Below are 24840 nucleotides of genomic sequence, written 5' to 3' on the forward strand. Positions count from 1 at the left end.
GTCGTTTGGACCATCTTCTTTGATATAGGCATACTGGTATAATCTGCAACCATATATTTGCAATTTTTTCTATCCGATTACAGTTTATCATTCTGTTATTTGGAGTCTTAAAATATGCTGATTAATTTGAACATCTTTCTGAACTGTCTTGAGGATGTTGAATTCCTCATAGTTATAAAATGTTCTTTAGACCACTTCTTTACAATATTCTTATAATATTGCAGCAAAAGCTAGCAAAAAGGGATGGAGGAGGTATCGATAGAAGCCAGGACATCGCTCGCTTGCGCGAATTCTATAAGCTATACAGAGAGAAGAATAGAGTAGACAAGATGCAGGAAGAGGAAATGTTGTTGAGAGAATCTGGCACATTTAGTGGAAACCTTGGAGAGTATGTTCATGAAAGAGGGAACTAAATTGTGATTTAGAACTTTTATTCTCCCATCTATGTTCGTAGTTACTGCAAATTTTGTTATCTCCAATTCAGTGTTACTGTTATACAGAAATTGAAAGAGAATTAAAGAATTAAAGGGAAACAATGGAGGTAGGAGGGAAGATTTGAAAAGAAGTCAGAGTTCAAATTTTTTATGATGAGATTGGAGGGGGGGGGGGGGGATTGGTAAGATAAAGAATGGAATATTTCTTCAAGTTGGGGGATTTGAGCTCTGTTTTAGGTTAGGAATGGACATGAGGAAGGAATTAAAATTTTAAACATTTACCGACAATATAGTTTAAATATATATCTATTTCATTCATTCCAACCAAACACAAATTAGTATATTGAGATGTCATCTTGCATGTACTTACATTATAGTTCCTTAATTTACACTCAACTTTCTGACATAAATTTATTATTTTTATGCATAAACTTTAGACTGGAACGAAAAACTGTCAAGAGGAAAAGGGTTTTTGCAACTCTCAAAGTTTTAGGGACAGTACTGGAGCAGCTCAGTAAGGAGGTTTCTTCTGAAGATGCTGATAGATTAATTCCTGACGAGGTTTGGTGTTGATTTGTTGTATGCCTTTAGTTTGATCTAAAAGTAGTATGTGTTTATGGAATGTCTGAAACATGTTTACCCTTAATTTAATATGGTTGTATGTACACTATACATCATAATATGCTGAGAATATATGCACACATTAAGAAACGTGCCTTGGCTCAGTTTGACTTGTCTCATTTGCACACAAGTTAAGTTCAGATGCTAATTGTTAATATATTGTTCCATATAAGTTTTAGAATTTCCTTTGCATGGTCTATATCACATTTTGACTTGTTTGTTGATGACTAAGGTTATTGTCAATCATGTACCTAATGAGTCACTGAAGTTGTCATCACACACACACACACACACACACATATTTGTTTTTGCATTATCTGGCTGTGTGGAAACTATCAAAAGTATATGTTCTCTGTTGTGTAAACGCTTATTTTAGAGTTGATTAATAAGCTTGTATATATTCTGATTACTGATGAAGTTGTTTTGCACTGCTATGAGTTCTCTTTCTGTGATATTGAGTTTGGTTCATCTCTTACACATTTGGTTGTATATTTTAAGTCTTATTATTTTCTCTGAAAATAAAATTAATATGTATTGTGGATGACTTTCATTTGCATGTATTTTTCCAATATTGAGTTTCTTGTTTTCTACCATTTACACCTAAGCTCATGCAAGATCCCTTCCACTATAGGATGGGCTAAAACGTTGACTTGTTGAGATTGACTAAATGGCTCTTTTTTTTTCTTTTTTTTTTTTTGGGGGGGGGGGGGGTGGGTTGGTTTCAAAAATATACACTCCTATCGTAAGCTGATCAATTATGGTAAGTATAGATTCGGATGAAGGATACCATTCTGAAGTAAACAACTGTTGCTATATTGGATATTAGTAAGTTTATTACATTCAGTATAGATAGTAAAATACGAAAATCAATTGTGGGTGAATTGGTTTTACGCTTCATTAGCACAATTTATTAGACCTAGTAGATGGAGACAGTTTGTTTGATTTTCATTGTTTAGTTCCGCACATCACTGCATTGATTAATTTGTATTAAGCTAGATGTGTTCAGCTGGTTCATATAATATTTGTTATGGTGAATTGTGTAGTTATTATTGAATTTATTTTCATTACAAATTATTTGGGATATAGCTAACAGCATATCATGTATTTTGTATGAATTTGGAGGCAATGGACTTATCATTCCTCATTTTTTAAGGTTAAATGTCGTTATGCTTAAATCTGTGAATGTTGTTATAAGAATAGAAGATTTAATTTTATATGTAGTTATATGATTTACAATTACTATTCTGTTGTTATTGTGAATGTCAATTTTTATATTTCTAAGCATAATGGAGAGAAAGCTTGCATAATTGCATTTGATAAACTTTGTGAAAAGAACAAATTTGGATATGAAGGTACTATCTTTGAAAAAAATATATTGTTATTATGCCATGATATCTGTAGTAGACAGCTGTTTTTTCCTAGACTAGTTGCGAGGCTTACATATCTACTAGTAATAATTTTTGTAATAACTTGAAATGTATTACTATCCAGGAGCATGTACTATGAATTATCCCTTTACTGAAAGTAGTTGCTTCACTTTTCAGCTGAAACGCATGATAAAATCAGATGCGGCAATGACAGAGGATTTAGTTTCTTATAACATTATACCGCTTGATGCTCCGACAATAGGAAATGTCATAACATCATTTGGCGAGGCTAGTAGCTTCATCTTGCTGGTTATTGAATATAGCCACCTATAGTCATATGCTGACACAATTTTTATGCAGGTACAAGCAGCAATTTCTGCTGTGAAGTACTTCAGGGGTCTACCGAAATTGCCAGATAACTTCCCCATTCCTGCCTCAAGGAATGCGGATATCTTTGATTTTCTGCATTACGTGTTTGGGTTTCAGGTAACGTTACCGGACTTTCTGCTAATGTTTTGCAAGTATTGTTAATTTTTTCGGTTCTTTGCTTGTTTCTGGTGCATTGAATCCTTCAAGACCTTGCAACACTCTTTTTGCCTAAGTTTATGTTGTCAGATCCGCAGAATGCCCTTCTGTGAGATTTTACATGTTTTGATTTCCACTAAAGGTCTAGCCTGATGGTTAAATGACATAGGAAAAGAGGACCAGCTCTGTGTATGAAACCCAAGTTTATGTTTTGATCTCCAATGTTGGGTTCTAAATTTTGATCTCCAATGTTGGGTTCTAAATTTTGTTTTGAATTTAACCAACTTTCAAGTACATCACACTTTTGAATACAAACTTAACTAATTTCCAAGTATCCTGTACTTTCAAGTACTCCTTTTATCCATTTCTCTATTTTTTCCCACTTTTTGATGAGGTGACAATTATAGCTCCATCTATTTTTTGTTCTATATGTGGAACAAATAATAGGATTTTTCTATATTAGCACATGATATCGAACACCATCAGAGTGGTTAATTTTTTGTTTTTGTTCAATAATATAGATATAAAACAACATATGGCACTCCATTGAACTTGCTTTTAGGCAAACTTTTAGAAATTATTTAAGCCAATCATTTTAGCAATTAGAGTTGGAGATGTTCTAATAACTATTTAAAAGTATACTTTTAAAATAATTTTATCTCTGTAATCTTTAATTAAAGTAAATGCACCAAGCTGTCATTTTTGTTCTAATTAGTTTGTAGGAGTTTTTTAGCTCCTTGGTGTGTGGAAATTGTTATGGTGGGATGCATGTTTACAGCTGGTAATGCTTTTAGTTATGTCTTGATAGTTCTTTTCCTCTTTTCTTGGTGCTAATTGATTAACAGTTTTCAATTGACACTATGCGATATATAGTGTCAATTAACTAGTATAGAGGGTGTTTGACTATGATTATATGAGTATATAATAGATTTAATGTTTATTGCCTTTAGTAATTTTGACTGTAAAAATAAACATGATTGTTTGGACATGTAATTCTGATGGTTATTTTTTCTTTGACAGAAAGATAATGTTTCCAATCAGCGCGAACATGTTGTGCATCTTCTTGCTAATGGACAAAGTCGTCTTGGTATACCTGAGGTGCCTGAACCGGTAGGTCCATTTTCCATGGTAGCATATTAGCCTTTGAAGCATGGGTATGTGAACTGGATGTGTTATTTGCTTTATACCTCTTCAGTTAATAAACTGTTTGCGTTTTACTCTTAAAAAGAATCTTAAGCAGACAATTTTGTCCTAAACGGGTCCTAAGTGGACTTCTTGTATGACTATAATAACAGAATCTGTCATATTATGTCCTCTTCTATGTGCATGTTGTTAGAGTTTCACTTAAGCCTAAGCATGATCGTTAGGGGCCATTTAGGCTTTATTGTGGCCTCACTGCAGGCTCTTGGCATCACTCATTCATAGTTATGCTAATTTAACTAGCTGGTTGCCACTTGCAAATAGCTCGATTATGAATCATCGGACAGGATTTTTTTTATTACATGTATACATTTAGCAATCTTACTATTAGTGGGTCTCACTTTGAGCCTAGACCTTTCTGACCTAAGACCAAATTTTGGACCTTTATCGGTTCTTCCATTCAATAACCTTGTCCATAGGCTATGGATGGCAATTTCAAGTAATGGGATCGGTTCGTGTTGGGTTTGCTGGTCCTAGTCCTCTTTCTGGTACAATTTGAACCCGATCCCGAAATGGGTTGAAATTTTCAACCTGAATCTGACCTGTCCTCGTATATACACGGTCAACAACCTGTTTTGACCCGAAATGTAATAAAAATTATATACATTTTTTTAGTTTGTAATATATTTCAAAAATATACAAATGGCGACTTAATGAGATGATATGTTAGTAGACTTATTTAGATAATATATAATTATATCACAAATTATGAAGCAGGGGTGCGGGTGTGCGTTATGGTCATTTGGCAAAAATAATGAGGATTCGGTTGGGGGGGATACAGTATTGAGAAAAACATTTAAATACTCCCTCCGTTTCAAATTACACGTCCACTTTCGAAAAATCACATAGTTTAAGAAAAGTGAATATCGAGAAAAAAGAGTTGTATTAAGTCATTAATTGAACATAATATGTGGCATATGGTTGATCTTGGAAATATAAATTAGAAATATGTGAAGGAGAGTTGATTTTGAAAATATAAATTTACATTGAAAGTTGAAGTGGACAAGTATTTTGAAACAATTTTTTTTCTTCTAAAGTGGACATGTATTTTGAAACAGATGGAGTATGTATTATCGGTTTTTCTAGTGCGTGCCCATGAGCACATGCTAAGCGCGAAATTTCATAAGCTAAGAAATTTTGATTGGCTCTTATATCTTAATAATAGTGGACCCCCTTCCATATACAACAACCACACCAATCAAAATCTCGCAAACATATAAAATTCCGCGCTTAGCATGTGCCCGTGGGCACACACTAGACAAACCGATGTATTATATATCTAATTAATTAATAATGTGTATATATTTCATTTTAATGCTTTGAGAAGTTGTACTTACAACGGAATATGCTTTGAGAAGCGGCCTTACTTGAAGTGGAATTTGTAGATGACTCCATAATTGAAAAAGAAAAAAGAACAAGTTAATAATTTTTGTAATGAAATCAGCTGGCACTCTTGCCTTCAAATTGCAGTGCAATGCTTCAATATTTGAAAGGAGAAAAAGGAACTGCAAATACATCAACTGTACAAATATATTAATCCAGAACACATGTACATTATTAACAAATGCTTCAGTCAACAAGTCAAATGATTAGTCAGCGACCCAATATTTATAAACTACTGTAGGCTATGTTATACGCTTTGAAGATTTGAAACAACATATGGGGAAGAGAAGATGAGCTTACCTACTGAACAGAGATGATGGTGGCGGTGATATATAATCTTCAATTTTTTTGACTGAAAAATTACAGATTATATTCTTCCGGTACCCCTGCAAATTCCCGATTCCCAGCCGCACCTGAACCACTCTGGGTGCGCAGTTCAGCCCTTCCTAGATCACAAATTTATGCAATTTTGTAATGTAAAATTTAAATATTAGGACATTATGTATACTAATATTTGGGTTGGGTTTAGGTACTTTGGGTTGACCCTCAACCCTAGTTCGTCCTTTTTCAGCTTGTCGCCTTGACAATTTTTTCCACCCTGATTGTCCATAACTACCAAATGGGGCCCCACTTAAATTTGTATTTCTAAGAATGTTCATATGCTTGTTTTCATTACTTGTCTGATAAATGTTCACATATTTAACACAAGAGACTCAGTTTATTTTGTTTATTTTATGGCGTTCGCAAAAATTCTGTACAATGACACCTGAAGTTAATTGTTTGTATTCCGAACTCTATAGTTATAATAATTGTATAAGAAATAATCCCTCTGTCCCATTGAGTAGTATACGTATGGGAGTGGCACGGAGGTTAGGAAAAATTGTAATTTAGTGAAGAAAAGTAAGAAAAGTGGGTGAAGTGGTGGGAGCAACTAATATATAATATTTAATATATAAAGTGGGTGTAGTGCGGGTAAAGTGGGTGGCACCAACTAATATTTTATGTATATAGTGGATGTGGTGGAAGAAAGTAGTGGGTGTAGTTAAATTTTATATTATAAAATTTTACTATTTTTGGAATGTATACAATTGAGTGGGACATCCCCAAAAGGAAACTGTATAGAAATGAATGGGACAGAGGGAGTATACGGTGAATCCATTTCAGTTGTGAAGCCTTTGTTTACCACTATTGAAATTAAAAATTCGAAATGTTTTATAATTAAGCGGTGGATCAGAGCCATCTGTGAGTTGTTAGCTTGAGTGCCTAGGATATTATATTAGGGATGAATTCAGTAATTAAAATATTACTTTGCTGTTATTACAACGTATAAGTTTAATAACAACCTTTTATCTTCCCAATTGGGCATATTGATTTTACATGTTTGACAACTTGGGCAGAAGTTCATCCTGAATCCCTGACCTTCTGAATTGATAGTAAAAGTTGATGATGAAATATTACCCTTGCTAGGCAAATTTACTTTGTCTCCGGATTGTATTGGAGTTGATGGTGACACAATCCCCTAAAGTAAGTGAAAAAAAGGAACTTGGTAGTAGGTAGGTTAGAGCATTTGCAATGGTGCTGGCTAAAAATGGTTGGCTAAATTGGACCTGTGAGATTCTGTAAAATTTGTTGAATTTGTAAGAGATTGTGCTTTGATGGGATTGACTATAATGGTTGGTTATTTTTTAAAAACAGTATGTTATTATTATTTTAAATTGTTATTAATAAAAGATATTATTTAATATGGCAATGGATGATGTGGCATTTCACTACAAATCCCTAGAGGTTCGACAAATATAGTCTAACATCAAGAGGTTGGCTATAATTATAGACAAGGGTTTTGTACTGTTGGAGTGGTGAAATTTTATACATATTATCTTTAATTTTTTTTTATAGCATGGCCACGTAAGACTTTTAGCAAAGGGCTTTGTAGGGTTGGAGATGCTCTTATTTTACAACGTAACTATCTGGAGAAAATAAATTAAAAGCCATAGCTATAATGTAGTGCATGTTGAGTGGTTTTTGAAGAGCAGAACATGTTACCTAAAACAAGAGGTTATGGAGAATTTCCTTTCAAAATTTAATGTTAATATTATTTCTGTGATTCAAGGCAGTAAATTTTAACAAGTAACATCATATCTTGCAAGTGAGAATGAACTTGTTACTTACTATACATGTTTGGTTTCTTATAAACATTATTTTCATTGCACATATGTTTTAATTTCCCTGCTGAAAAGTTATATTAGTGCTGAAATGTGTTGAGACCTTTAGATTATTTAGTGTGATGGTCGATCTTGCGATTCTTGTCGCAATATTTGACTTGTGTATCTGCTTTCTTAATTTATTTAGAAACTGGATGAAGCTGCTGCACAGGAGGTATTTCTGAAATCACTGGATAACTACATCAACTGGTGCAAGTATTTGAGCATCCCACTGGTTTGGAGCAAGTACTGAACCGTAACCATTATAATTTGTTATATGTTTGTTACAAATGGCATCTTATAGTTTTTTCCGTGCTTTATCATATAATGCGTCTCTCTGTCTTGGTAATGAACACCTACATGTACATGTGTCTTTTAACTTGCTTCAGTTGATTATTATGGCCTGAAAACTAATTTCTATTTTTGGTTTTTGATCCCACCTCCCACAGGTTGCCAGATGTTAGCACAGAGAGGAAGCTGCTATTTTTAAGTTTATATTTTTTAATATGGGGTGAAGCTGCCAACATCAGATTTCTTCCTGAATGCTTGTGCTACATATTCCATCATGTAGGTTGGGTAACAAAGATTTTTGAAATTATCATAAAATGCTTTTGTTTCGTCCTTTCCCCCTCTGTTATGGTTTGATCTAAATATTAATCAGGATTCAGGACAGTCTCCAATCTTGCATACTTATAAGTGGAATTCCTCAAGCAGAGTATAAGACCTGCGATGATATATCTGAAGAAAGGCATAATAGCCATTTGCATTTTAAGACTAAGCATTGTTAATATCAAGAGTCAACCTACTTCAAATACTTTAAATCCCCAATTGCTTGATCCTTACGTACATGCCTAGAATAAAGCTGGACTTTTGTTCTCAGTATATCTTTGCTGTAACTCAAGTTTATCTTGATTATATTTTACTAAAGTCAAAGACTCGAGCCAATTAGAGACGCGAACAAGTTCTTCCCGCAACAAAGTCACAAAATAAGCTAAATAGTCTCCATCCCAAATTCTTGACTGCTACATACAAGTCACATTTATAAATAGATGTCTGTTCTCAGTATAAATTGTTATTGGACACTAAAGAAATTAGAATTTTTTTACACTAAGATTTACTTCACTAAGAATTACTTTAAGCCGATAACAGGACTTAACTTTTATCATCGAACAATTTATGTGCTCTCATATTGCTGCACCTCTATCTATGAAATCAACCTTTTCCCTGTCTTTTACTCTTGCATGCCCACATGCTTATTTTTCTTTCTAAGTTAGTTGACTAACCATCTTACTAATGTTGATAGTATCTAAATGTGATGGGACTGGATTGCTGAATTCGTAAAACAATACTGTTAACTTATAAAAGTATAATGTTATTAATTAAGCAATTGAGTTATCAAGTTCCTAAATTAGAATAGAATTAGGAATGCATTATCCAGGGCAATAGACTTGCCACCTAGTTTGTTGATTGGCCTTTGTTTTGGTTGTATATGTCATAATTTTTTTTTCAATAAGTAAAAGTTTGTATTCTTGCAGATGGGAATGGAACTAAATGAAATTTTGCGACAACAAGTTGCTCAACCTGCCAAAAGTTGTGCATCTGAAGCTGGGATTTCTTTCCTGGATCAAGTTATATGTCCTCTTTATGATGTTATTGCTGCGGTATGTTCCACATACCATTTTTCTGCACTCTTTTTGTAATTTTTGAAATACCTTACCACAAAAGCACTTCGCTTTATATGAAGGTCTATACCAATGACGGGTGCAAGGCCTATTAGGCGTTGTAACCCCCACTAGATTGTGCAATAATAGACTGATGTGTTAGACATTCACTGGCTCCTCGTTTGGGTTGTTTTTTTCCCATCAAAGTGGCCACTGTTATCGTGAAAATATCTCTACGAGCTACCCGATCTCTACGGGGACTTGTTTGAAGGACTCAAATCACTATATATATCACTTTGTTATAAAATTTGAAAGAAAAATTTAACAGGATTGAGAACCTTTTTCCTAATTATTAGTTTGAGACATAGGCAATTCTGATTTTCTTGGCAAAATTCAAGTACGAGAGCACATTAAGGTTAAAGGTGTTAGGAGAAGACTAAAAACATATTTTATATGTCCTTATATGTGTCTTAACATGCCTCTATATCTATAATTGTGATTTATTCTTAATTTATAAGCCACGTGTAATACATTTCATCTTGTGACGAGGTATAGGTTAAGTTTTCTGTCGATGTATTTGTAGTGATTTAAGTGTTTAAAATCATTCCTGTGGAGATCGGGTAGCTAGGTGAGATATTTTTAACGAGAATGATATACAACCTCTAAAAAACCCGTGGATAAATAGCACATTAGTTTTTTTACATGTGCCAGAGGATTATGTTTTATGAATAAACTAAGGGGCCGTTTGGTTCGCTTCGGAGAAATGAAATGGATCCAGAAAGGGAAACATGAGGAAAGGAATGATCGTGAATTGTTTTACCTGTTTGGTGTTTGGTTTTGATCGGGATACAGAATGAAAAATTATATGACAAGTTTTTTATATGATATTTATTATGATATCATATAATTTCAAAAGAGTCAAATATATTATGTATATAACAATATACTTTATTTGTGTTTCTTAAAAATTAATACATTTTTATTTAATTTTTTAATAAATAAATATATAAATTATATCATTTTCTAATTTATACCAACTATATTATTACTTTTTATATTTAAAAATAGTTTAAATATTATTTTTATTTTTTAATGATTTTATTAATAATTTATAAATGAAAAAGAAAAAAATAGGAAAGGGAAAGCAAATACCTAGTGGGGGTGGGGAATGGGTGGAGAAGGATATTGGGTAAACCTAAAACTATTTGAAGTGAAAGGTAATTACGGTTTTAAAAAAACAAACACTCACAAAGAGAATCGGTCTAATTGATTCCCTTTTCCTTTCTTAGTTACCCCCAACCAAACAGCCCCTAACATTCTACCAAGCATGAAATAAAATGTTGATATATATTAGTGGCATAGAAGAAAGTGTGAGAAGCAGTTTAAGCACGGATAAGATCTATGACGCCGAGAATCGTTTGAGTCGCAAATAAATTATCAGGTTTATCTTATAATCACTGATTCATAAATATTTACCTTCAATAGTTAAACCACTGGTTCATAAATATTTACCTTAAATTAGTTATGTATGTTCTCCTTCCGTCCCATTTAGTTTGGCCACATTTCCTATTGTCTACATTCATAACATTCAATAATTATGGTGAATTAAGTGCTAATTATGTTAATTTATTTGAATAAAAATACAAGTTTTATGTAACTACTAGTGCATCTCATATTATTGAATTAATGGAAATATGTTTGTGGACAAAATGAGTGGTACAGAAGGATTACAAGTCTTCATTGGATATCTTAAAACTTCGAGGTAAAATGTTGAACAAGAGGAAACAAATCTTTCTACTACCAACTATAATACTTATTAAATACTATATGTCTAAATCTTCATATCTAGAATCTTATGTATTCCTATTTAATCTATATGGACAATTTTTACAATCATATTTATATCTAAATGGTAATATTAAATAATTAGAAACTAATCTTATTATTTTCTAGTCTACATCAATTTGTCTGTCTTTTGCTTGAACATATTGCTTATATACATTTTGAACCTATGAAGTTCAATGAATATACCTGTTGAAATATGTTGGACCATAGCATTTAATAAATGTGGAGATAGAACTTATATAACTAGTAAGAGAGGGTCCGTGGCAAGTGATTGCTAACAAGAATATATACGTGGTTTTTTAATCGTGGAAAGAAGAAAATCCTAAAGTGGCTGTCTAAAACGCGGATGCGCGCAGACAAATAAAAAACCTAGTACAAAAGCTTTTTCGCGATATATAGTGTTGATAGTTTGCTGCAACTATCGATTGTCAGGGACCCGGACCCATCTAACATGCTATGTATTGTTATGTAAAAAACTGTTCTCAAATTTGTAATAAAACAGAAATATTGTACGAAGAAATTGCTCGATTACAGTATCTCGAGAAAAAGAGATCGAGTAAATGTATATAAATTTCAGTAGATTGAACTATAATATGTTAGAAACTTGAGTTGTATTGTGCATTTATCTAAGTTCTTTCGGATGCTTATTATGTTACTGAACTTTAAAACTTTAAAATTAGTTGGTGGACTGATGTATGTAATGTACAATATTTTTTATGATTTTTTATTCTACATGGTGCTTAATGGATTAGCCTTCACACTGTGCTGATTGTCGAGTAACTCTTTAGTTAAATGAATTAAGCTTTAGATGTATCACATGAATAAAATATGATCTCATTTTGTCTTCAACATAGTCATTTAGTTGAAAAATGCACAAATAGGTCGAGCGTTGTTGGTCCTAAGCTTTTATTTTTGTTTTGAATTGGGGAAACGATATAATAACAGCTTGATTATAAAATTATCAGTATAATATGTCTTCATGTGAAGCTGTAGATGCCATTTAAATAGACTGTGCTTAACATATGGGGTTTTAGGAGGCTGGAAACAATGATAATGGGCGAGCACCTCATTCCGCATGGAGAAACTATGATGATTTCAATGAGTATTTTTGGTGAGCTCCATAAAATTCGTTATTGTTGAAAATATTATTATTCCATTATCTTTTGCAACTAGACCGTGATAATCTTTTTCTGTAGGTCAATCCCTTGCTTTCAAGAACTTAGTTGGCCATGGCGCACTGGTTCCTCTTTTCTCATCAAGCCACCAAAGAGGTCAAAGGTATGGAATTTCTGATTAGTCCGTGCTTTGTTTTAATATATGGAACTGTACATTTTTTTATACACAAGTGAGTTGTTATCATGAAATGTGATAGCTTTCTCTTTCTTTTGAATATGAATATAGGTATAGAGATATATTTATATATATATACAGATAACTGTGAGGTCAAACTATTTCTAGAACTATGGGAGCGGTCAAGAATACATTTCTGAATACTATGGATATATCTCTTTTAGAATTACATTCCAGAATACTATCACTAGAAAATTGGAAGTCAGAACTTAGAAGAGTAGGGTGTAGGAATTTTGTATTGAGAGAGTTTCTAGGAGTGACTTTACTATTACAAAATAGTTCTCCCTCCGTCTTATTTTACATGTCTCTTTTGAAAAATTACACATTTTAAGAAAAAATTAGTTGAGTATTTGGTTTCCTTGTCTACCCCTAATAAATGCACTGAATTAAATTGATTTATGTGTATTTGTGGTAGTAAAACATGAAAATTTGTATTCAAAGGGTATTCTTTGGGAAACCATCCAAAAATTGCTTTGACAAGAGAAACGAGACAAGTATTTTTGGGACAAATGCTTTTCTCAAAAAGGACATGTAAAAAGGGACGGAGGGAGTAATGTATAGGAACATGACAAACTAATGTGAAATATTTGAAACTCATGTCATGGCTTTTCTTTAGGTTACATTTTTAGTGGGTGAAAATATTTGGATCAAGTTCAGTCTATTGTTAACGATTCTTTTTAGTACTTGGAGCAGTGTGTCCATATTTTAGTTAAGTGAATTCGTTGTGAATATTTTAACTTAAGGATTGTATGCGTAAATGTTTTGGTTTTTTACAATGTAGTAACTGTTGTAAAATATACAAGCAACATAATTTTTGGTGATTAATTTCGTTTAGTTACTCTTTGAATATAAATTGAGTGTGGGTGTGAATCTTAGTCCAGGTTTGTCTTCGTATGCGACTTTATCTGACTTTGTCATTAATCTATATAATATAGAATTTTTTGAAATCCGGAAAAAGCAAACGCCAGGGCAAAACTTCTTTTGTTGAGCACAGGACATTTCTGCATCTGTATCATAGCTTCCACCGCCTATGGATCTTCCTTTTCATGATGTTTCAGGTCTGGAAGTTTCCTACGTTTGTTGTAATAATTTTATCTGTTAATGTTATAATTTTTGTGTTGATCTATGTGTGGTTCTCTATCTTTGTTTCCTTTTTACAAGAATGCATTCTGAGTCGGTCATCAAGTGAAAATCTTCGCAAAGTTTGTCATAAATTGCGCCTCCAAGTGAAATTGAAGAAACTTTATAATTAAAATTTATTATGATATAAATACTATAATTTTAGGAGTCAAATTTGGCCCAGGTGCTCAACTCGTGACATTTAGGTTATGTGTTCGATTCCTTGTTATCTCATATTCGCGGAGTCTAGGTGATGTGTTTGATTCCTTGTCTGGTATGGCGGGGGTCATTTTTTGGAAAAAAACCCTGCTCTTTTGAGTAGGGTTAATGATGCATACATCTAGCCTCCTCAGAGCCTGCTCCAACAGATAGTTGAGAATGTCTCTTTTCCCTATCAATACTCTAATTCTAGCTGTATGAAAAGAGTGAGAAGTGTCATTTCCAATATTTTATTCACATTAACAATGCTTGCTCCAACGTAATGTGATCTAATGCTTTGAGGTGTAGATGTACAGACTAGACTGTATAGATGTACGGATTTTTTGTTTGTTTGGAATTGTATTCATAAACTGATGATGGGAAGATGCTCTGGTCCATGCTTATTATGGCGCCTGGATACCTTGGAATCCACTAGTCGACAAGTCGTCTGACTAATCAAAAAATGTCGTCATATCGTGATATACATAAATATAGTCGTACACAATTTTTAATCACTACTTTTACAAACCCCAATTAAAATCCCAACTTTTAATCACTACTTTTAACTACAATAATCACTATTTTGTACATCATAGATCAATATTTTGTATATAACTTTTCTCTCAAATATAAATATATATACAAACATATTTATGCAATGTATATGACCATCAATTTCACCTAAACCGTAATAATGAAACTCTTACCAGCATTACCAGCCGTTTCCATGACTTGTAACCATCGCCTACTATCGCAAATAGTCACGAACACTTGCCATCATAACATATCAAAACTAGCAACTACTTACCACCATCATACACCTCTTACGGCTTATTACCGTCAAGAACTTTCTTAGGATTGAAACTGATCATCTATAATCAATCATCAGTAGTTTAGGTAAGTAAATTTTCTCAATTTTGAATAATAAAAATTGTTGATTATATACTGTATAAAACAGTGATTAGTGCAATATAAATTAGTGATACTCATAGTTATAAATTGTAGTAGGGAAATTAGTTTTTGGTTTGTATTTAGGGATTGGTTTATATTTGATCGCTTGCATATATATATATATATATATATATATATATATAGTAAAGATTATATAATATAGATAAAAACACATTATTTCATATTTCAAAGAAAAAGTTATAGACAATAGTTCAAATATCAAAAGTCAAGCATCCCTAAGCAAATAAAAACATAATAGACGAGTGAAATAAACTAATCAAACATTAGCCTGTGGAAATCTTCATCTCCTTTTTGGGTATTCTTAAAGGATGGATCGGGAGGTACACCATAGTCATCTTCCATATCCTCATCATCATTAGGAATATGGTCTTCATTATCCCCCCATCAATCATCATCATCATCATCATCATGTAGTGTTGAACTAGTTTGACGTCGAGTGTAGGTACGCACATCACTCGTTGAACCACCTTTAGCTTATCTTGGAAAAGTGCGTCCCTCGAGTCCTTGTGAGGCACCCGAAGCTATATCTACCGCACTCCAAAACCTATCTTGAATATCATTCATCCAATCATTAGTCCACTCCAAGTCTTCAAATATGAGTGGATTACGCATCTTTTTGAATCGTGAATCTATCTTCCGGTTTCATTTATGTATATTTTTATCGTGACATTCGAGTTTGGTTTTGCTTTCCATGCGTGTATTGTTCTGTTTTGTCATCTTGGACCATAGTCACTTTCTGGGAATTAAATTATGTTTTATTTACGAATCATGTCATACCGTGCTTGTTTGGGCATCCCTCATAAAATAGATAAGCTCAATTTTTTTAGTACTTTTTTTTATATATATTTTATTCGGACATAAATGTTAAAGAGGTGTTTTATATTCATTATTTGATAAAAAAATATGGGTTTATTTCAGAAAAACTGCAGTGTTTTATGTACTTTTCTCCACAAATAAGCCTTTATTTCTGAAAAATAAGGTCAGCCAAACGGTCCTATAGCCTTTCTACTTGTACTTATATTTTGCATTTCTCGTGTAATTATTTGTTTTTCTTTTAGTTGAAATATCAAGTGGTATATTAATTTTTTGTTTAAAGGGTGTCATGTGCTGGAAGTGATCACTGAATCATGCCTTTGTTTTTTGGATTTTTGTCTCAAACTGTCTCACACCATTCAACACCAAAGAAATAAAAGAGCTGTGGTATAGACTGGGTGTTGGCCCTTATTGTCAGATAAATGCCCATATCATCACAGGCTAGAAACATGGCCCTTAATATCATAAACAAACGCTACACAAATACGTTCCTTCAAAATTGCAATGGCATATGGTGTGTTGAGTTCATTTTTATGTGGCAACGTGATTTTTATATGGCATTTTTGCCTGATAATGGGCTCTAGAATTGCGTGCCCGCAAACACAGAATATATGTAGCATCTTGCTGCATCACGATTTGGGGGCCACACCTCTTTTACTATTTCCTTTGAACTTGTTTTGCAACTTGTCACATTCATAAGTAGTATTTTGTGTATATAGCGTATGTATGTATCAAGTATCTACAATCTTTGGTGCTGCACTGCCTATTCAAGATTGAAAACCATTGGGGGTTTATCCCAACACCTCAGTCGATTCACCGCTCACCAACCATATGTATTGACATGCTTTACATTAAGAAAGTAAAAACGTAAATTTAAAATTCGTTAGTATGTTTTTAAAAGGGCCATTGTATTGGGTTGTCACATTTTGTACATTTTCTTTTCAAATAGTGATATTTTGGACCTTTTCTCATATAGACTTCTATGCATTTTGTACTTGTTTCTTGGAAGCTCATTTTCACATGATCTTTTATCAATCTATTTTCTAAACAAATGGTTATCATGATGTGTGTATATAATCATCAAAGCTTAAATCCACTACTGAGTACTTGTATCTATGAGTCATGACCGTATGTTTGAGCTTACGTCTGGTTAGGATGATTGGTCAGTTTCGTCTTATTATGATCCAGAAGGAGAAACTGGGTTTTATTATGTCACACTAAAAATGTTTGGTCAAGAATGTGATGAAATTTAGAGGGACCGTTGTCTGTGCTTTTTGTGTTACCCATTCTTGTTTGTTTTTTAATTTTTCATAGTTGCTTCGTTGTTTATATATAATATAATGTAGGGACTTGCAATCATTGCTTTCAATGATGGAAACTTGGACTCCAAGACCTTACGAGAAGCCCTTAGTCTTGCTCCAACTTATTTTGTAATGAAGTTTGTTCAGAGTAAGTTTTTCTACTTTGCAAGCTGTGTTTCATGTTGTCATTGATACCTAGTCCATTTTATACACTATATGTTTGGTCTGCTGTGTTAAACATTTTTCTCTTTTTGGTGGTAGGTGTGCTTGACATTTTAATGTTGTATGGTGCCTATGCTACGACTAGACCTGCAGCAGTTTCAAGAATTTTTATCAAGTTCTTGTGGTTTAGCACCGCTTCAGTTGTCATGTCTTTCCTTTATGTGTATGTTGCTACGATGGTTTCATTCATATGCCTATGTATATTTGATTTTAATTATATTAGTTTATCTGTAATATATATTGTGTTGCAGGAAAGCACTCCAAGAGAGAGATAGATCAATCGCGGGGTCACTTTTGTTGAGAGTATATGTTATTGCTATAGCTATCTATGCTGGCATCATGTTCTTTATGAGTGTCCTAATGAGGATACCAGCTTGTCACAGTATTACCAATTCATGCAATAGCTGGACTTTAGTTCACTTTTTAAAGTGGATGAATCAGGTTGTTTATTTTTAAAATTGAATTTTATTGTGGTCATTCTATCATAAAGTTACCCCATCGGACATTGCACCTCTCTCCTTTATGTTGACTTTCGGTTTCTTTGTTGATATTCTTGTTAAGGAACGCTATTATGTCGGCCGTGGGTTGTATGAGAAGACCACAAGCTATATGAAGTAAGAACTAAATCTTTGTATTCTTGTTCATTGAACTAGCTTATAACCCATGCCATGCATGGATATTTATTGACAATCTATATCTGTATTTATTTAATGATTCATATAATGTACAAATTTTTTTAAGGAATACATTTGTATTAATATATATAATATCGTATATTATTATTTGATTTAATTTAGGACTTGTCTTACTAATATTTTATATGCTGATTTAAACTAAATTAAAATTGAGATTTTCATTTCGGTGAAAATAAAAGATTTGGTGATGATCTAACAATTATATTTCAATTGGAACAGAAAATCGTAAGTAGAAAAATTATTTGTGAATTTTATAGTAAGAATCATATTCTATTTACAAAACCTCCTTATATCGTGTTTTGAATATAAAAATATAAGTCATATTCTAATTACAAAACCTACTTCTATTCGATTTTAAAAAAGCTTCCTTCTATTTTGTTTATAACAGAAAAAGAATAGGAGAAGTACTTTATTTACAAAACTTACTTCTATTTGATTTAGAACATCGAAAATATAAATTATATTTAAATATTTAATGAATATATTCTGTTATTATGTAATCTTAATTGCTTATCAAACAATAAGATCTAACGGTTTGTATTTATTCTCTGGTATTTCGAGCATATAAAAATAAAAGTCATATTTTAATTGAAAAAGTTACTTCTTTATGATTTTTACAGAACCTCCTTCTATTTTGTTTAGAACATAAAAAAATAGGATATGTATTCAGTTTACAAAAAATACTTCTATTTGATTTAGAACATCGAAAGCATAAATTTTGTTTTATATTTAAATATTGCATATAATTTATTATTATTATTATTGTTATTATGTAATCTTAACCGTTTATTAAACAATAAGATCTAACAGTTCGTATGTACTGTATGTTACTATAATAAACAACCAAATTATCCTCCTTATCCTAATTATTTATCCTAATTATATGTAAGGATATAATTTGTGGGTGTTGGCCTGAGAGTCACGTTAAGCATATGTATGACCTTCAAAGTCACGATCGCCGGAGAAGGCCTTGACTGTCACATCAAAACGCATATCGAACTTGCGTTAAACACAAAACGCAACTTCGGTTGACGTTTTAACCTTTTTTAATGGAAAACGCAACTTCAAGTTGTGTTTTACCTCCTAAACGCAACTTAAAGTTGCGTTTTGAATATTTTATTTAAAGATTAGTTTAATTTCAATTATAAATAAATCATTCTAAAACCCAAATATGAATCCTAAAATATTAAAAATTATTAAAGCCTGAGGCCCTAAAGACTCGAATTAATTAGGGTTTAGGCTTGAGGGTTTTGGGCCGGCCTAAAGGCCCTAATCCCTCAATCCTTAAACCATAAGCGTCAGTCAATTTAATTTTTTTTTTTTTTTTTTGAATGGGCAGTCAATTTAATTTTAAGTATAAATAAATCAATCTAAAACCCAAATGTGAACCCTAGAATGTTAACTGTTAATTTACGTTCCAATATTAACTTTATTACACTGGTTACTCGACGACTCGAAGTTGAACCCTCAATCCTAAACCCTAACCGTCTGTCAATTTAATTTGAAGTATAAAAAAATTATTCTAAAACCCAAATATGAACCCTAAAAATGTTAAAACTGTTTATTTCAAGTACTTTTTTATAAATAAATACCTAAAACGTAACTTCATGTTACGTTTCTAGTCGCCAAAACGTAACATCGTGTTATGTTTATGCTTATTTAAATAAAACGTGACTTCGTGTTTTGTTTTAGTGAAAAATGTAAAACTGAACTTGAAGTTGTGTTTTGAAGTGACAGTGAGGGCCATTTTCCTGGACAGTGACATTTGGGGCATTATGTACTCAAATTGTGACTATGGGGGCATTTTCTCATAATTTGTTAGGCATCTGCTATAATAAAGTGTACCAACAGTTCTTTTCTCTTTGTATAATAATATCACCCAAATATACTGCGTGAAGATGTTATATACTTTTATCACTGAACTAATGTTTGAACTTCAAAGATTACATTTTTCATATTGTCATGGTCTAATTTTCACCAAGTGAGGCAGTCATCAGCTTTCTTGACGTGATTTAATATGGTCTTAGTTGAAACTCAATTGACATTGGTCCATAAAATTTGCGGTTCTACTATTTGGATCAGATTAGTAAATGGCAGATTACTGATTAGTTTACTGGTTGTTGTCAATGTTGTTGGAAGTAAAAGTCCTTTTAAATGTCTCCAGTTCTTGCATAGTCAACAACATCCTCCTTCACTTCTTTACTACATTGCAGGTATATGTTTTTCTGGTTTATAGTCCTTGGAGCCAAGTTTGCCTTCGCTTATTTCCTTCAGGTAGTAAATCTTTTATTATTCCTGTCGGTGAAAGGAGCTGATATCATATGTAAGTCTTTTCACATAAACTTATATGTTGTCCAGATAAGACCCCTTGTCAAACCAACACGGGTAATAGTGGATATCACGGACCTAAGGTATTCATGGCATGACTTTGTATCCAAAAGTGAGTTGCTGATCTAGTTCTTTGTATTTGTTCTTTATACTGCAGACTCTTAAATTTCTTTGCTTGTGGAAGCATAGTATTTGCTTTTAGTGGGGTTATCAGTTGTATATTCTATGCTCTATATACATTTAGGATAACTTGCGAATCAATTTTTATCACGATAGAGCTTTTGCAACTCTAGGTGAAATGGGAGCATGTTTTATTTGTTTATCAGGTTGCATTTTTTGCTTCTCAACTAATCTAGTGCACGAAACTTGGCTTAATAATTGCAACAAAAGTTTCACAGTTGACTATGAGTTAGCAAATGGCAATGGGTGATCTGTCCTACTGTTGTCCTGAAAGGAACTCTGTCCTACTTTAGGCTTATTTCTCTTCACATATCTTTAAGCTTATACTACATTTGAAAGGGTTAACCTGAGGGATCACTGTTAAAAATTGAAACAATCAACTATAATGTACCACTGCTATTGTTAGTTCTTTATAGATAATTGCATTTCGGTGGATGAAATTTACAGGATGTGGATCGGTTGATGGCTGTACTTTAAAATATAAAAGCCAGTGTCTGTTCTTAGGAAGTGTATTTCAACTGTTTTCATTTCTTAAAACAATATACCTGTCCTTTGTCTTCATAAACATTGTAAAATGCTGGCTGTTTAATGAAAGAGAAATTTATTTAGCGGAGTTGAATAGTCAATGGTGCTAAAATGAATTGACAGTGCCCACCATTTGAAATACGCTTCCTTAATATGGACACCATCTTGTATTTTTAAAAATACAGCCATCAACCTATTGCATGTTGTAAAGTTCAGCTACCATAATGCAATTAACTGTTGAAATAATAACAGAGTTGTCGAATTATGTGCAAACTATATGTTTGTGTATGGAATGGATCGGGGAGATCTAACTTTCTTTTGGTCACAGTTGTATTGTGGCAATGTTTATTTGGCTTTGCTTATAACAATCAAACTACTAGCTAATGGTATTTTTCTTCCGTTTTGGTATGTTTCTTGCTATTTCTAATCTGCATATAATGTTTGTTGCAGATAATCACAATGCACTAACAATTGCCAGCATATGGGCCCCAGTGATTTGTGTAAGTATCATGCTTGGTGGCCTTCTTCCCCACAGACGTACATAATTTATAGCATAACAGACATTGTTTTATCTGGATAATTACTACTTGTTGGAGTATTGGGTTTGATTATATACGTGTATATAAATATGTAATCTCATGCTCTACATTTATCGTCATGTGCTTGTGTCTCTCTCAGCTTGTACGGCTCTTTTCTTGCCGTATCTGCCTCTGTCTTTCTGTATTTTTTGTTCTCGGAACCATATAATTTTTGCTGGAATTTATATTCCTTAGGGAAGTGTTGGTAGCTAGATTGAATCACTGAATTGTTATTGATTTTCTTTGTTTTTAACATTTTATGGTAATGTAGTGCTCTTTTCACCTTGGTTATCACTAGCTTGCCCTTGTGTCTGGTTTTGTATTATGTTTATGCGTTTAACTTAATTGGGACAGAACCAATCAAAATTTTCCTCCTAAACATTTGGAAACCATATTGGTACGTTCTGCATTTATCCATATGGTTTGGTTCCTTTGATTTCCCCTAAACTGGTAAAAAATTTATATTAATATTCGTGCTCTTTTGTTGAGATAAATTGTATTGGAGTAGTCACTCCCTTTCTTTCTTTCTTTTTTTGTTGTCTTTGTTTGGGCAGATAATAACATTGTCACATCTTTGAATGGTTTGTAACTTATACTTCCTCTATGAACTTGTAGTTCTACCTTTTATCTTTAGGATTCATATTGGGTTTATCTCTGTTCTGCTATCTGTACACGTTATATTGTTCCCTCGTGACACTGCTAATTACAGCTCTTCATACTATATATGCATATATGAGTTATCTGCCTTAATCACATATTCTTCCTTGCCCTCTATTTTTCATTGCTGCAGATCTATTTGTTGGATCTTCAAATTTTTTACACCCTTGTCTCGGCTGTATGGGGGTTCTTGCTTGGTGCGAGAGATCGTATTGGGGAGGTAGGTCTATTCAGTTTGATTATGATATTCTGTGGATTCCCAATTTTTGCTAAAAGTTCTGCTTTCAGTGTGAACTCATAATATAATGATAGCATTTTTTTCATCTGTTGGTTATAGGTTTATCATAACTTAATTTTGTTTATTTTCTTCAGATCAGGTCTTTGGATGCTGTCCACAAGCTATTTGAAAGTTTCCCAGAAGCTTTTATTAAGAGGCTAGATGTTCCTTCCGGCAGGTGGAGACACAATTTCTATCATCAGATCTCTTTTACACTATATGTAGATTGTAGACTATATCTAAACCATTCTATTTTTCATTCTGCAGGAATTCATACCATTCATCTGGTCAGGTGTGTTGTGAATTCTTCCAATTATAATTCTTACCCTTATTCATATAATCATGGTTTCTGAAAGAATTTATATCTACTTGTATTATACTAATCTGAAATGATATATTCTCTATGTTATGGGAAAAGACATGTTCCACATTTTTACAGTTGATTATCGTTAGCATCATGTAGTTCAGTGTAGATCTAGATTGGGCATCACTAATGTAGTTCTAGATCTAGGTACAGCATCACCAAGGGAGTGTGTATTCTGGCAGGTTTGTCTTTTGGAGTTGGTATCTGCTTGTTTGATGTCTTTTTTACTTTTTTTAGGTATCAGCTCATTAGAGCAACCCCAATGGTGTTACCCATTTTGAACCCCTAAAATATAATAAATTAATGACCTAAAATATAGGTAACCAAAATGTTGTTTTACTCCAATGGTATTCCCTATAATCATCCCTATATTTGAAAAAAATAATATTTTATTGTTACTTCTACCATGATGGTGGAGATACAAAAAGGAGGGAAAATAAAAAATGAAAGAAAATGAGAGAGGGAGATGAGGTGGAAGAAATAGGGGCTTGCTTTTCACTCCCCTAAAGAAGGGGTTTTGTTTTCTCTTACCTAAAAATTTTAGGTAAGGAGAGGAGGGTTGGAGTGGGCAATTTTTACTTAAACCCCTATTTTTGTCCACATAAGCTCATTATAGGTAAGGGAGATGTTCCCTTGGAGTTGCTCTTAATTCAATAAAAAGGTACAAGTTTTTAGAAATTATTTCTTATTTGGACAGAATTAACAGAACTTATATCAAGTTCCCCTACTCACTTATGCCTTTCATTAACGAATCGGTTGATCGAATCGAGCTAAATCCATACCCGAATTCATATGATTATATCGGATCCGATCGACTTCGGATTTCTTGAAGGTCAATTCATATTCGATCCATATATATATATTGGCAGATAAAAAGATCGGATTATGGATATCCATTTAGTAATTTAAAGAAAAACATTAAAAGCAAAAACATGATTTTAAATTTATAATATCAAAAAGAAACACTTATCTTTTGTACGAATTATTGAATCTGATAAATACGTACCATCTACATTTAACTAAAATTAAATTATAAAAGTAAAAAATGAGTTGTAAAATATAATAGTTGAACCTAAATAGATATAGAAGTGGAAAAACCCTTTACAGAGGTGTCCTTTTAGAGTTGTGTAATATTTTTTTAAGATTACTAGTTTACTACTCATAATATCATGTATGTGTGATTCAAAGTGCAGGTTACTTATCAGTGTTAATTATTAAAGGATCTGATCGGATTATATCTAGATGAATTTGTATCTGTTGATATAAGCTCGGATAGGATCGTGGATCGGATCATTTCGGACTGGAGATCCGCTCCATTTACAGGCCTACACCTGATGTGGCTTGTTTAGGATAAATAATGTAGTGAATTAGTGATAGGATATGCTTGTGGACTGATAGGTTTTTGGCTGTGTGTTTGTCCATATTTATTAATTAATGATAAATTGTCCGAGTTATTATCATTATTGAAAAATGGCTGTGCATGTTTTTATTTCCTCTTTTCTGCTCTGTTATTGTGTGTTGGTCGTGATACTGATGGTTGTTTAGGTTTTTTTGCTTCTTACCCCTTTCTCCCTTCTCCTTTCTCTTTCCTCCTTCCATCGATATTTATATTTTATCTTATATTGTAAAAGAATGTGCTTCATGTCACTGTAAGCGGCGGCGTCAAATATTGATCAGTTAAAATGTCTCTATAAAGGTCCCGGAGATGGTCAAGGCTGATGCAACTAGGTTTTCTCCTTTTTGGAATGAGATTATACGAAATCTGCGAGAAGAAGATTACATTACAAGTTTGTGAGTGTGAATAAGTCTATTCTTTTGCTTGTCTACATACCAAAATATGATTATTATCATTATATCGGTAAAAAAATTCAGTAATCATTATCTTCTTTCAGAGAAATGGAGCTGCTTCAAATGCCTAAGAATTCTGGAGTTATTCCCATGGTCCAGTGGCCCCTTTTTCTTTTAGCAAGCAAGGTTGGCTAGTTAATTAAAAGTTTACTTACCAATATGTCTTAGCATTGAAT

At 32.8% G+C, this 24840-nt stretch overlaps 1 protein-coding gene across 3 annotated transcripts in view; it reads left to right on the forward strand.

Moving 5' to 3' along the window:
- Positions 1 to 24840, forward strand: part of LOC108195805 (callose synthase 9) — a 46691-nt gene that overhangs the window by 2345 nt on the left and 19506 nt on the right. For 2 of the 3 annotated variants that reach the window (XM_017362760.2, XM_017362761.2), the window contains exons 4-26: positions 225 to 388; positions 872 to 995; positions 2600 to 2710; positions 2783 to 2908; positions 3968 to 4057; positions 7880 to 7977; positions 8181 to 8298; positions 9267 to 9392; positions 12272 to 12348; positions 12434 to 12515; positions 13523 to 13645; positions 17036 to 17138; positions 17252 to 17375; positions 17464 to 17653; positions 17774 to 17826; positions 20121 to 20181; positions 20266 to 20347; positions 21391 to 21440; positions 22309 to 22395; positions 22548 to 22630; positions 22720 to 22744; positions 24513 to 24607; positions 24709 to 24790. In XM_017362760.2, the coding sequence (XP_017218249.1) occupies positions 225 to 388; positions 872 to 995; positions 2600 to 2710; positions 2783 to 2908; positions 3968 to 4057; positions 7880 to 7977; positions 8181 to 8298; positions 9267 to 9392; positions 12272 to 12348; positions 12434 to 12515; positions 13523 to 13645; positions 17036 to 17138; positions 17252 to 17375; positions 17464 to 17653; positions 17774 to 17826; positions 20121 to 20181; positions 20266 to 20347; positions 21391 to 21440; positions 22309 to 22395; positions 22548 to 22630; positions 22720 to 22744; positions 24513 to 24607; positions 24709 to 24790 (2274 nt within the window). The remainder of the gene's footprint in view (positions 1 to 224; positions 389 to 871; positions 996 to 2599; positions 2711 to 2782; positions 2909 to 3967; positions 4058 to 7879; positions 7978 to 8180; positions 8299 to 9266; positions 9393 to 12271; positions 12349 to 12433; positions 12516 to 13522; positions 13646 to 17035; positions 17139 to 17251; positions 17376 to 17463; positions 17654 to 17773; positions 17827 to 20120; positions 20182 to 20265; positions 20348 to 21390; positions 21441 to 22308; positions 22396 to 22547; positions 22631 to 22719; positions 22745 to 24512; positions 24608 to 24708; positions 24791 to 24840) is intronic. The other variant, XM_017362762.2, reaches the window with a different exon arrangement.

This window comes from Daucus carota, chromosome 7 (genome assembly GCF_001625215.2).
Source record: "Daucus carota subsp. sativus chromosome 7, DH1 v3.0, whole genome shotgun sequence".
NCBI lineage: Eukaryota > Viridiplantae > Streptophyta > Magnoliopsida > Apiales > Apiaceae > Daucus > Daucus carota.